This window comes from Pinus tabuliformis, chromosome 4_1 (genome assembly GCF_031772625.1).
Source record: "Pinus tabuliformis cultivar Carrire ecotype Pingquan chromosome 4_1, CPIR1, whole genome shotgun sequence".
Classification (NCBI taxonomy): domain Eukaryota; kingdom Viridiplantae; phylum Streptophyta; class Pinopsida; order Pinales; family Pinaceae; genus Pinus; species Pinus tabuliformis.
In genome coordinates this window covers 639,866,228-639,881,389 of record NC_142303.1, presented here as the reverse complement: position 1 = coordinate 639,881,389, position 15,162 = coordinate 639,866,228, and the positions used below count along the sequence as shown (strand labels likewise).

At 39.4% G+C, this 15,162-nt stretch overlaps 1 protein-coding gene across 2 annotated transcripts in view; it reads right to left on the bottom strand.

The window, feature by feature from the left end:
* Window positions 1-15,162, bottom strand: part of LOC149177678 (uncharacterized) — a 112,985-nt gene that overhangs the window by 70,778 nt on the left and 27,045 nt on the right. For both annotated transcript variants that reach the window (XM_089420188.1, XM_089420187.1), the window contains one exon: window positions 14,851-15,144. In XM_089420188.1, coding sequence (XP_089276314.1) covers window positions 14,851-15,144 — 294 coding nt within the window. The remainder of the gene's footprint in view (window positions 1-14,850; window positions 15,145-15,162) is intronic.

The following is a 15,162-nucleotide window of genomic DNA, read 5'->3' as shown; positions in this document are numbered from 1 at the left end:
CTTCTTTATCTTATTAGAAACAACATTTGATTGTTCATACCTGGGGTTCCTTGCTTTCTTTGAAGAGTCAGTAGTTTCCTTGATGACCTGCATTACCTATCATTCCTTTGATCATTGAAGATGTCGCTGGAATGATTGTTATCATCATCAAGTGATGTGTCCTGTTAAACACATACATGGCAGCAACAGAATATTAAAGATAAGCATGAGAGTATATCTATTATTAACAACTGATATACATTTATAGTACATTCACATGACCTTTGGTTTCGTATTCCAAGGTCTCTTGGACTTCCTTAGACTATTCAACTTCCACACCAACCCTTAGAGGATTAGGTGTCCAACATTCCCCCCCCCCCTTAATCCGAAGGGTTATGTATGAGTCCAAGAATCCGAAGGGTTATGTATGAGTCCAAGAAGAGAGTTGTAATACAAAACGTGCAAAAATGCATGGCAGCACTAGGTTGAATGTGCTATCTGAAATGTTGGTATAAAGGGCGATGGTTTAAGGATGACCACCAACACTGGAACGCTTAGTGTAGTTCCCAAAACTCTTCCAAGTCTGGCATGAAGCTCAGGTCTTCTGCTAGAGGAAGTGCTCCTGATGTTTTGAAGAGGGAAACCTTCAACCATGAAAGGGAGGTCTCACCCCAAATAAAAGGGAGAATCTCAACCTCAAAAGGGAGGTCTCAACCTGTGATGGTTTAAGGATGACCAACAACTCTGGAATGCTTAATGCAATTCCTGGAACTCTTCCAAAACTGGCAAGAAGCTGAAGTCTTCTGCTAGAGGAAGTGTCCCCAATTCTTTGAAGAGGTATCACCGACTGAAGGCATGCTCAGGGGCATATTTGTCTCTGGCTACAATTCTGAATCTGGCATGTCAGGTTGTGGCTCAAGCTCGCTTGATGTGGCTTTGAAGCTTGTAGATGACCATCATTTCCCCCCCTATCAGATACAAGGTGAGATGATGGAGAAAATTCAACTGCAAGAATGTTCAATACTCTAGAACAAGTTCTGACATATGACTGGAATATATTCTTAACTGTTGATGCCCATTGCCAAGAAGCATAAAAGGGAGAACCTCAACCTCAAAAGGGAGGTCTCAACCTGTGATGTTTTAAGGATGACCAACAACTCTGGAATGCTTAATGCAATCCCTGGAACTCTACCAAAACTGGCAAGAAGCTGAAGTCTTCTACTAGAGGAAGTGTCCCCAATTCTTTGAAGAGGTATCACCAACTGAAGGCATGCTCAGGGGCATATTTGTCTCTGGCTACAACTTTGAATCTGGTATGGCAGGTTGTGGCTCAAGCTCGCTTGATGTGGCTTTGAAGCTTGTAGATGACCATCATTTTCCCCCTGTCAGATACAAGGTGAGATGATGGAGAAAATTCAACTGCAAGGCTATTCAATACTCTAGAACAAGTTCTGACACATGACTGGAATATCTTCTTAACTGTTGATGCCCATTGCCAAGAAGCGATCCATCCAAGATGAATCTTTGTTCTTGCAGGAGGTTTGTTTCTGAAGCAACTGTTTGAAGAATGATTGGTTTTATGACAGTGCTTACATGGATGAAGATCAAAATAGTGATCTTTCATATGGCCAACTCGGTCACAGTGTTGGCATTTAACAACTTCTTGTTGTTGTTGTGGAAGAGGGGCAAACTCTGGAACAGTTGAAGGTGAACTGTCATGAAGGAATCCAGCACTCTAAAACTGGATGGGCTTTGAGTAATCTGGAATATGAAAGGAAATGTCCTTGTCATATCCAAGACCAGTTTTGTGCTTGTTATGGGCAAGCTCTTCCCAAGGTCTGATGACCAACTTGGGAAGTGCAGACTGAATTTATGCATCTGCATGTACAACTACTGCTTCATTGAGTACTAAATCTAAATGAACTTCAACAATATTGACTTGCTGCTGATGGGAGTTTATTTCAATGTTCTGAACAGAATGGTGCTTACGATGTTGTAGCTCTTCTTGTTGTAGTTTTGTCTCACGCTGCAAAAACTCAATATTCCCCTTGTACATTTTGGAGACAAATTTTAATATTGGAAAGAGAGGTTTTATTGATTTGAAACATCTCATCAACAGTGGAATGTATTAAATTATTCAGTAGTTTCAATACATCATCCATTCGATCCATTTCAAACCAATATAATCAAAGAAATGATGTTATCTTCAACCACAAATTGACCTATAAAATGATAAATAGCTGCAACTATTAGATGAGTAGCAGGGTACCAATATCACCAAGTCACTGTAGCAGACAGCCCAATACTAATTTCAACGCAGCAAATGATGCTTCAATGCACTTACTTCTCAAATTACTCACACTGTGCAAAAGAAGAGCCAATCTTCTACTTTCTTTGCAAATGAGATTTGTCTGATAGTTCTAGAGCCTACTTACAAAACATCTTTTCATTCAAGATTCACAGATGCAATCATCTTTATAACTAAGTATGCACAGATCTAACACACACCAAAATCGGCATTGATAATCTGAGTAATAGCATCTGCAATAGATCGAGTTCTGGCACCCAATCTCGTTAGCTCATCAAAGCTATCTCCGGCTGAAAGAGTAGTTGTGTCCAACAACATGTACTCACGGCATAAGAATTCATCAATGCACAAAGCTTTCGCGGGAGTATACACGGTCTTCACAAGTCAAGGTTTAATGCTCCTTTAATAAACTCTATGCAGAAACGTTTGATTTAACTATCCAAAGTCTGGACCTTTATAAACCTTTGAGCAGAACCTTATAAATCCTTCATAATCTTTGGTTAATTCTTATTACTCGTGCATATTAACCACACCATGGATTTTAGACTTTGGTTAAAACTCAACTTAAACCATAATACATTAATCCTGCTTATTTCTATTATAATTCCCATATAATAGAAATATTTCATAAACCACACTTAAACCTTACCTTTCTTCCATTCCACAAACCTTTGCACATATATCGATGCTCTCCTTAGCGCATTAAATCTTCGTCGTCGATCTCATTCCTCAATCCGACAGTTATCGCGCAATAACTCGCGCCAACTAGCCTGGCCAATCTCCATCGTTTATTTCTCCTACCTCAATCCAACGGTGATCACACCATATCGCGCGATAACAAGCACAATAGTTAATACTCTGAAAGCATGCGAGAAAAGTTGTTTTGGGTGTGCTACGTGTCAACCCCTCAGGTTAATCGCGTGAATTTGTAAAATACTATTTACCATTTTGAGACCGCGCGAGATACTACTTACCGCTTTCGTAGACCACTCCATTATTCTGCTATCACGTGGCTTAATCTGATCCCTTCACTTCTTGACTTTATTTTGCGCGATAAGATCTTTGTCGATCCTATTCTGTCCGTTGATCTGGCTGATCCGACGGTTCCCGTTCTTTGTTGTTTAATTCTTTCTACGTCATTGATCTTCCGTGTGCGACTTGACTTTGCCTCATTTGTACTTGTATACGGTGCTACTCTACTACCTCCGCCTTGTCCACCAAAGGTAGTTTGTCCAAATCCCAGGCTGCCAAATGTTGGAGTTGTTCACTGAACTCCAAAAGTCGAACTCTAACCAAAAGAAGATGGAGTGCTTCCAAATGTTGTGTTGCTCCCAAATGCTAGAGTAGATGTCGAAGCCAAACAGCATTGTATATATACCAACGTTATATATGGGGAGACAGCATTATATATGGAGACAGCGTGTTATTTTCCTCTGAGGGTCCCGCTTGTCTGACCAATAATTGTCGGTCCCTTGTTGATTTCTCCTTTTATCAAGTGCTTCAATCCACACCATTGATCTCACTTCTCCAGATCCAACGGATATTGCGTCGTCCGCTCACCGACTAACCTAGACAATCTCCACCATTGATGGGACCCGTCCAATCGAACGGCTGTCGGCAATCTCGCATGAAATCTTGCACGACCGATATCTGGTCAAGAGCGCGCGAGAAAAGTGGTTTTCTCGTGCTACGTGTCGCCTACTAAGGTTAATCGCGTGAAATTTAGGAATACCATTTCCAGCCTTTAGGGCGCGCGAGATACCGCTTACCACTTGTCGAATACTACCCACGTGCTTAATTCATGTTTTAATAAAGACACTTAAGCTCAATATTAATCGACTGTGATATTCAATAAAATGGAAATTACAGAATCTTGGCCCTCTTGGCTCGATTACAACAGTTTGTCTGACCTTTTTAGTCCCTTCGGTATTTATATAATTGACCTGTGTAGCTGTGAGAGAATTACAGTGAAATTACTCAAAACCATTACCATTTTTTTTTATCACTCCCAATTCCTTTGCCCAACTCGTTCCCTTCATTCCTTCTACGGCAGTGTCGAATATCATTTCTTTCCTCAATGCGAAGAGGTCGAAATTCTTCTCCTTCTAGCGCCAGGAGGAGTGTTGTCACCATTTCTCATGGTCATGGCTGCAGTGATTCATTCTTAGCCGGGATTGGCATTCCATTAAGATCATGGCAATATCAAGCGTTCTTTTGCTTCCAAGATTTGACGTTTCTTCTTCCCGTGCAACTTTTTCTTCTTCTCCAACAGGCACTGAAAATGGTTTTGGTGGAATTCAGCGGTTGAATATACAAGGCTTCACGGTTTTGTCTCGAAATTCTGGAAGATTATGGAGAGCGAAGCATAGGTTTTACAATGCAGTGAATGAGACTAGGCGTTAGAATGCAGTGAATGAATTAATCATATTCGATAACCTGCAAAGAATGGAACAATGGCAGAGGTTGCAGCTATAATTTAGCTGAGAAAACATTCATGAAATGCAGAACTAATGGCAGAAATGACCTGCACAGAAAGGCCATAAAACAAGTGGCTCAAATATGAGTAGGGCAGGAGTACGCCCGCTCTGATACCATGTTAAACACATACATGGCGACAACAGAATATTAAAGATAAGCATGAGAGTATATCTATTATTAACAAATGATATACATTTATAGTACATTCACATGACCTTTGGTTTCGTATTCCAAGGTCTCTTGGACTTCCTTAGACTATTCAGCTTCCACACCAACCCTTAGAGGATTAGGTGTCCAACAGTCCCTGCCATTTGGATACTCCTTCGCATAGTGGCCGAACTTATTTACAAACAAGGCATCTACCTTTCCTTCCACCCTTAGATCCGAACTTCCCAATGAAGTGATCTTTAGGTAGGCCATCAGAAGCTTTCGTTGCACCATTTTGATAATACTCTTTGCTTTGATTTCACCCTTGGTGAATTTGAATAGGGATGAGGAATCCATTGATCCTTTTGTCCTTTCCCAATTGTCGTCGGTGATTGCTCTTTCACTCTTGCTTGGGCATTGTCTTCACCTCAGCTCTGATACCATGTTAATTTTAGGTATGTTCTATGCTTAGAGCAATTTATTTCAATTTTCACAGTTAGCTCAATATCTTTTCCAGAGTAGCAATCACATCAGCATTAAAGTAAACTGCAGATAGAACATAAACATAAATCGCAGAAGACAAGCCAAGACAAGAGGACACAAGATGTGGCACTAGCCAGGGACAAACCCCAATGTGGGGAAACCCTTGATCAATTCTTCTTATATGTTCTTCAATAGTTCAGCAGAGAGAGAGAGAGAGAGAGTACATTTACAACAGAAGTCGACACTTTGACTTATCCAAATAAGAGCATATATCATCTCTAAGAAGATGATACATGAGATCAGTTGAAGACATGTTGCTTCAATTGTTTCTCCAAGGTGACTCCTCCACCTATCATAGTGCTGCATCTCGTCATCATGCTGCACCTCACCATGCTGCACCATGTTGCACCCATCATCATAATGCTGGACCTCATGACCATGTTGTACACATCATACTGCTACACCATGCTTGCTATGTTGCACCCATCACATAATGTTGGACCTCATGACCATGTTGTACACATCATACTGCTGCACCACGCTTGCCTTGTTGTCCATGTTTGTTGTTGTCCCATGTGCCTTCGTTGTATCATGCTAGTCACTAATGTCTTATGTGGCAAACAGTTGTCTCATTTTTCATTCCAAGTTTGCTTGTTGTCCCATGCATCTTTGCTATGTAGCTTGTTGTCCCATGCATCTTTGCAACACTATGTAGCCTTGTTGTCCCATGCATCTTAGCTGCACTAGTCACCTTGTTGTCCCATGCATTTTAGCTACACTAGTCACCTTGTTGTCCCATACATTTTAGCTGCACTAGTCACCTTGTTGTCCCATACATTTTAGCAGTGCTATGTAGCCTGTTGTCCCATTTACTTTGCTGCACTAGTTAACAGCACCATGTAGCCCAATTGTCCTATTTACTTTGTTGTTGTCCACAACACTGTTGTTCCAATGTTGCCTTTACTATTGCTTATATGGTCACTGGTTAGGGCATCTAGCAGCCTTTACACACCCAGCTATTTGTCTACAAACAATAGCATATTGCTTCTATTCTCCTCAACTTGGTTGCTTGCCTATTGTGCTCTTAATCGTCTTGTCCCCGCGTTGTGCCTACAGCCCTTTCACACTGTCTAGGGCAGCCTCCACGTTGTCCCTTTGATCCTTCATGCTGCGGCTAAGGCTCAGTTGTTCACACAACCCTTCACGCGGACTAGGACAACCTCCACGTTGTCCCTTTGATCCTTCATGTCAGCGTCCTCCTTCTTGACTTGCCCTAGGATAGCTTCGTTAGGGCAACCTTTAGGTCTGCGTTAGGGCAACCTTTAGGTCTGCATTAGGGCAGCCTTTAGGTCTGCATTAGTAGGGACCAGCATACAGGTTTAGGGCTCTTTCTTGATAGCATTAGGACTTTTCTTCATGACTGCATCCTCTAGATTAGGGCAACGTATTTCTTCTTGACTGCAACTAGGGTAGCCTCTTATCCTCCAACATCTAAGACTTCCACTCCTGGATTTCTCTTCCACTAAAACCCAAGACAAGTGGAGAGAAATGAAGATAGAAGTGTGTGTGAGAAATGACTCTCAAGTCATCTCCTTTTATACTAAAACGTTGAGCACATGTGGGGTTTATTTGGTTGTTAGCCGACCCTGACGAATTGTCTTATAACACAAATAAATTCATAACTCCATGAATACTTATCGGTATCGGATGATCTTTAGATCAATCCTACACCTCCCGATGAAAGGGATCCAAGAAAAATATCAGCTGCCATAAATAAGATGACCCACATGGAGTTTGGCCCTAGTTGCCAATTTTAACATAGTCGAATCCTGCCGCTGAAAGCCAAACTCTAACAAGATCTAACAAAGCCACGGGGCTTCCTTACTAGCTTCTACGGCGCCACGATACTTTGCTTCTGCTAAAGAAAGAGAAATGGCATTTTGTTTCTTGCAAGCCCATGTAATAGGTCTAGAACCAAGAGTGAAGACATAACCTGCAGTAGACTTCCGATCATCAGGGTCACCAACCCAATCGGAATCAATGAAACCAACCAATAGAGGAGATGCTTCTACACTGTAATGAATCCCAAACTGAATTATACCTCAAACATAAAAAAATATTCTTTTAGATGCTTTCCAATGACTTTCATGTGGGTTTTGCATAAACCGAGCAATCAGGCCAACAACAAAGGAAAGGTTAGGAAGGGTATGGGTCAAATACAAAAGTTTTCCTACGAGCTGACAGTATAAGGTAACATCAACTTGAGGGGAAGTACAAGTGACTGAAAGTTTGGTTCCAGACTGAAAGGGAGAAGGACTGGCATACAATCTTCCATGTGAAAGTGGCGTAGAAGATCACAGGCATACTTGGACTAGGAAATGGAAATACCTTCCTTGGATTACAAGACTTGAAGACCAAGAAAATAATGCAAGTGTCCTAAGTTTGTCATTTCAAACTGCTTTTTAAGGTTGAACTTCACATAAGGTTGGGATCACTACCAATAAGGATAAGATCATCAACATCAAGAACAAAAATATTAAGAGACTTACCCACTTTCTTGGTGTAGACAGTATTGTCAGAATGACACCTAGAAAAGCCAGTATCTAAAAGAAAGTTATCCATTTTGGCATACCAAGCCCGAGGGGCTTGCTTGAGACCATAAATGGATTTCTTAAGTCGACATACAAGGCTAGAGTCTGTTTGTATAAAGCGAGGAGGTTGTTCCATATAGATTTCTTCATGCAAGAAGGCAGATTTAACATCCATCTGATGGACTTCCCATTTGAAAGAGGCAACAAGGGAAAGAACAAGGCAGATAGAGTTCATTTTGGCAACAGGGGAGAAGGTTTCAGTATAGTCAATGCCTTCAACTTGTGAAAAACCCTTAGCAACAAGACGAGCTTTATGTTTATCAACTTTTCCATCTAGTCCAAACTTGGTTCTATAAACCCATTTGCATCTAACAAGTTTTCGTCCCTTTGGAAGAGGAACAAGATCCCATGTATCATTTGCCAATAATGAACGATATTCTTCATTCATAGTTGCGTCCCAATCTAGATGGCATGAAGCTTCTGCAAAGGTATCAGGATCATAATTAAGCTTGAGCCAATAAAGAAGAGGCTCTACCAAACTGAGAATGTGCGAGACGTTATATGTAGGATCACCTAAAAGAGCACCTGCTGCATCCCAAGTAGCGCGGACCCATTTTGGAAGCTGACGAGCTAAAGGAGGATCCCGAGAAAGGTGGGGAAGGATTGTCATCCTCGCTGTCATCATGTGAAAAAAGAAATAATTTCAAAAGTAGAAGGGATAGAGAGAGGTGGCACATCCACCGAACTAGGCTCGTAGGCCAATGTATTTTCAGCAAAATTTACATCTCTTCTAATGATAACATTTTTGGATTTAGGTGGAAGAAATCTATATCCTTTGACATCTTCAGAATATCCAGGGAAAATACATTTTTCACTCTTAGGTTCTAAGGCTTTATGTTTCTCATCGGGAATATGGGCCCATGCTTCACTTCCAAAAACACGAAAGTGACTTACATCTGGTTTAATTGAGCTCCATGCTTCTTCTGGAGTGATATTCTTTAAAACCTTAGGAGTGCGATTTACTATGTAATTTGCACAGTTAATTGCTTCTACCCAAAAATTAAGACTAAGCCCTTTAGATTGAAGCATACAATTAGCCATTTCCTTTAAGATGTGATTCTTCCTTTCAGCTACACCATTTTGTTGTGGAGTATATGGAACAATATGTTGCAATTGAATTCCATGCTCAATGCAAAAGTTGATGAATTTATTGTTAACATATTCTCCGCCATTAACAGATCTTAGCTTAAGAATTTGATGTCCAGATTGTTTCTCAACAAAGGCCTTAAAGGCCAAGAACACGTTAAAGACTTCACTCTTGAGTTTTAAGAAGTATACCCAAGTGTGTCTGGAGAAATCATCAATGAAAGTTAAGAAATACTTGTAGCCAAAGAAAGAAACAACTGGAAGTGGACCACATAAATCACCGCGCACAAGCTATAAAGGGGTTGAGGTGTGCCAAGAGGCACGTTTTTCAAAACTATCCAGATGATGTTTTCCGACTACACATCCGGAACAAACACCATCTCTACAAGATACCATAGGAAGACTTATCACCATATTTTCCTTAAATAGATTTTGAAGGGAGCGATAATTTAAGTGACCAAATCACTCATGCCAAAGTTTGCTCACTTCATCATTATGAACAACAAATACCGAGGGAAGAGTTGATGACCCAAAGTTGTTAAACTTATACAACCTTGTAGACTCATCAACAATGACAATAGCTAAAATCTGTGTAGGATCTATTAGGTCCTTAATTACAACATCATGAGGTGAAACTTCAACGATTTTATCTTTTACCTAAATGAGTTATCTGATATACAAATGGAAGGTTGCAGGATAAGGTAGCAACACATAATACATCATTAAATTGACCATTGTCTAGATGAATAGTTCCAGTCCCTACAACACTAACAGATCTATCATCACCAACATATATATTTTTAGTGTTACAATCATTTAAAGAAGAAAACATGGCTTTGCTTTTGGCATTATGATAAGAAGCTCCAAAATCAATTTACCTTCACCTAAATGAGTTATCTGATATACAAATAGAAGGTTGCAAGATAAGGTAGGAACACATAATACATCATTAAATTGACCATTGTCTAGATGAATAGTTCCAGTCCCTACAACACTACGAGATCTATCATCACCAACATATATTTTTTTGGTGTTACAATCATTTAAAGAAGAAAAAATGGCTTTGTTTTTGGCATTGTGATAAGAAGCTCCAAATAAAGAGTAGGTTGGTCCCAACTTAGTAAGAATGGAATAGATAAGGCTACCATCTTCTTTCTTAACCTTAACACCTTGCAAGAGAAGTCTAAGGGTCTTGAACTTGGACAAAAAATCTTCAATGGAAGAAAAATTATTGGGGTCCAACATAAGCAACTCATTTTCAAGTTGATGGGCTCTAATTTCATTTTTAATTCCAAAAACTTTATTGAGTTGTTTCATTGCTTCATCAGGGGTATCAAGTTCTGCAATATGGAATCTAAGGTCTAGAGAAATAAACATCCCTATCAACCCACGTATTTGATCTTGCCTATTTTCCCATTTGGCTTGCTTATCTTCATCTTTAGGTTTAGCCTCTAAGCCTGAAGCTATTCTATAAAGACATTTACTTCTAAATAAATCCTCAATGTAGGAAAACCATTGAAGGTAGTTGGTGTTGTCAAGAATAACTTGGCATGAACTTCCCATTTTAACAGAAACTGGAGTTGTAGATGCTGAAACTAGGTGTTCCAATGGAAAGATATTGAAAAATTAGGCCGATTCAAAAAAACAGCTCTGAAAACGGCTTCCAGATGAAGAAGTTACGATTTTTTTAAGAAGAATTGTTGAAGATGCCAACAAAGTACGTGAATGTGCGGAAGTGAATGATAATGTTATATTTTAAAAAAAAAATCCCCCCCCTCCAAACTTAATCTAATTAGCTCTCTTAAAAAAAAAAAAAAAAATTATGTGACCCACTTTTATAAATAAGTGAAAGTCACTTTTACAATGGTATTTTATAAGATACACACTAAATTGTAACTTAAATAAAAGATAAAAAGGCTTTAGAATTACAAGTGACTCACTTTTTATAATGGGTCAGAACACTTTTACATAAAGTAACTTTAAAACATAAGTTACATGTGTTTTTTGAAAAAGTAACTCAACAAAAAGCAAGACTTGAACCCAAGACCTCTATTCTCATAAAATAACTTTGAACCAAGTGAGCTAGTTTAAAAGGTTAGTAATTTTTTGAAAAGAGGAAGGGGGGGAGAAAGCCATTTTTGCCTACAAAACAAAAAACCACACAACCCAAAACAAACATGCAAAAAAAAAAAAACAAACCTTACAGCTTGAAATTAGATTTCGCCGCAAACTAAATATTTTCCTCAATGTTTCTGATTTCCTGAGAACACACTGAGGCGCGACGGAAAAGAGCATAAGCATGAGAAAAATCCTTCCTTTTTGTTTCTGATTTGCCCAGATCACACAGAGTCGTGGGGCAAAGAGCATACGTAAAAATGAAAGGTATAGATCCAGTAATAAAAAACAGAGAGATAAATAAACCGAAATAAACAGAGAGATAAATAACTAAAACTGCAAATAAAGATTGTATACCTCCAGATCTTAAAAATGACGTAGCTAGGGCTACTGAAACCTTTTCGCATGAAACGAAAGGGGTTCCTCACTGGAATAGATGCTCCTAACACAATAGAGCAATTATCTCAGCCCGAAAGCAGTTAGAAATAGTAGATCTACGAAACGACAATCAGATGCAGTTGTACCAACTTCGGATTTGGATCACCAATGGATGCGGCCCTCAAATAGCTCTAATACCATGTAGGAATTTACAGGGTAAGTTCCTCAGATAGAACACCAAAGGACACTGCTCACAAATAGATCACAGATCAATACACCAGTGTTTTTGACGTGGTTAAAACCCTCAAAGAGGAAAACAGTCCATGCCCTGAGCCAACGCGGCCACTTCAAGCAATTTATTAATGTAAAAAAAAAAAAAAAAAAAAAAAAAATTTACATAAGCTTCTCTCATGAACAGTCACCTTACAAATGAGCCTCCATGTTGTTTAAATAGAAATCATGGACCAATCGGGTGTTAAGCCACGGATCAAGTGTCAGTGATACCAAGGAGAGAATGAAGGAGAGAATGAACCGTCGAATCACTTCATGTCTAGAACATATTGTGACCGTCAAATTGTAAGTTACAAAAGCACATGGTAAAAAAACGCACTTTACCTAACTCTACACTAGACCAAGTGTTGATTTGGGGTAGCATCAGATGTGCTCTGGCCACAAAAATTGGTGGAGAGGCTAAGGCACAAGAGATCTCCAATACCCAAAAAGGGTTTGGACAGATTCTAAACAGTTTGGGAGATATTAAAATAATTAATATTTTAAATGGAATCCCTAAGTCTAATCTTAGGGAAAATAAAATATTAATGTGAATTAATATAAAATTATGTTAGAATGGTTCAAAAGTCATGGATCAAGTCAGATCTAATCTTAGCTGTTGATTATAAAAGGAGGCTTGAGGATCACTTGGAGAACACACCAAGTTGATCAAGATTTTGACTTTCTAAAGTTGGGTTTGTTGAGGAAGTCGAGAGAGTGATCAAAGTTGCAGCTGAGGGGCAATGAATACAGAAACAGAGAGGCAGAAATAGCACCAAGAGGATCAACGCAATAGCCGAGAGTGAGAGACACAGAACCAGTTAGGGGTTCATGCAGAGCCAGCCAAGGCTCACGCAGAGGCAGCCAAGAGCTGCGCAGTGCCTTAGAGGGCCAACGTGGGTGACACAGAGGGCCAGAGGGCGGATGCAGTGCCTCCAGACACTGACGCAGGCCAAGCTAGAGTAACGTTGGGCAAACGCTGGGCCAGAAAGGGTTGACGTTGTCCCTAGAGGTTGACATTGGGGTTTTGTGGGGCAGATTGGAGCCGTGAAGCTGCCAAAGTGATTATCCAGTGTTTCAACTGGAACATCTGTCTCCGACTGAGAGGTACTATTGCCGAGATTATTCTTTGTTGGGTGAGCCGGTTTTGGCACTCAGATTGTATTCAGAAACTACATAATAATAAAACCCTCAGATAACTGCACCGGTTTTCCCGAATTGGGTTTTTTCGGGGACATTGGTCCAAAAACAACAGTGTCACTTGTGTGCTTGTTTTGTTTCCTTTAGTTGATGATCTGTAATGTGTTGAGCACGTACTTATATTTATTTCCAGTATTTACATGGTAAATAACTTGTTAATTAACAGAACAAGTAGGTAGGAATAAATCAGTCAAGTACATGAAGGGTTTCTAACAGGTTAGACGTAGAAATTCCAACACCAAGTTATACTTAACTATTTCCAATGTGTCGGAATATCCTAACACCAGAGAGGAAAACCCACAAGAATTGTTCTCTTCTTATAGAATGTTCAAATGACGAATTCCAAGACCTAAGACCCTTGACCAAGACCCCTCCAAGACCAAGTCAAACCTTTCCTCCTTGATGAGCTTTTCTTCCAGCAACTTTGACCTTAGCAATTTTGACCCCCAACTGATTCTTTTACAACTTTGACCCCCCGACAAATTCTTCTGCAATTTTGATCTCCAACAGTTTCTTATGCAAAAAACCTAGGTGGCACATGTGAGAGAATGATGGTGATTTGTCCTTCTTTTTCCTTCACTTAAGATGAATCCTTCTCCTTATTAACTCGGCTTGCAAGGGAGACTTCCTTTGACCCAAAACTCGGCTTGTCTTTTAAGTGACTGTAATTCGGTACTGGCTGCTGCAGAAGGATGTCCTAATACACTTCGCACGTGTGAGAATGATGGCCCAAAAACAATCCCAGAAACTCGATTTCTTTTGCTGATCTTCACCTCTTCTTCCTTGCTCCTTCTAGATATCTTCCTTGTCTTGATCAAACTTATTTGTTGTTGGATGAGTGTGTCCTTGAATGAGGTCGAGTGCTCTATATATAGGCTTCCTTGAGTCCTCTAATATGCCAACATGTTCTTCTAGATAAGCCGACTTGCTTCTTTGCATTATGACGAAGTCTTGGAGGGTCTTTTGACTCTAATTTAACTCAAATAACTTTTTCTTACAATATGTATCATGCCCAAAAGGGTCTTCCATACATAACTATGACTCTTATGACTTGTTGACTCAAATACAAGCCTTAGAAACACTCAATGGGTGCTTGACCTATAAAATAAATTTTCCTTGAGCATGAAACCCATGCCTCAAGAATAACAATAATAATTTTATTTTTCTCTTTATATCAAATACATAAAATCATGATTACATATGTCATTATGAAGACTGAACCTAGTTGCATATTTCAACATGTGTAACATCAAGAATAATGGTGAACATTAAAATGACCTATTCAACCAAACAAAAACATCTTTTCCTTTGTTTGGATGCTTATTTAGGGGTTGCTAATTGGTTCCTTTCAATCCTCATTAATCTTCTATGATATCAACAAGGGCACCCTACTTTTTGAGTTGCGTATGAATACACACTCAAGAATCTTTTGTAATTCTTCATCTTATGAGCTATTGGCTATTTCTAAAGCAATTCAACCTATGAGCACATATCAACTAATACGCTCCTTTTCCTTGTATGTTTGTCTCTATTTTGAATGGATTCATTATTGAGTGGATGATATGTAAATTTATGAAGTAATTATGTGATTATGGCTCTAAATGTGAAAAGCCAAGAGCAAGCAAAACAAGTATAACAGATATCAAAGTGACATATGCACATTGCAAACAAAAGTATGTCGTGAAACCAAAAAGACAATATCATTTCTTCTTAGCACATAGTGATAGCAAAATAATACCAAAGAGAAGATAATACCTTTGAAACATAGTCACCAATTTTGAAATTGTCTCAAGGTGCAAATCTTCACAAAGAGCCAGGGCAAGTTGATCTGTCTTAGCTACCAAACTATGCATAGGAGCTGTTCCAGTCGATGAACTGTTAGTGTTCAATGGTGTCATTGAATCCATAACACTTCGTCCTTTGACATCCTGTTGGTCTTCATTATTTGCATCACTGGAAAGGGCATTTAAATGTAACGGCCAATAATGTGGTTGTTTCCGCACTTCTAGGAGCTCATCAACTTTCCTCTTTCTAGTATGTAGGCGGTGTCTGTAATTTCATAGCAAC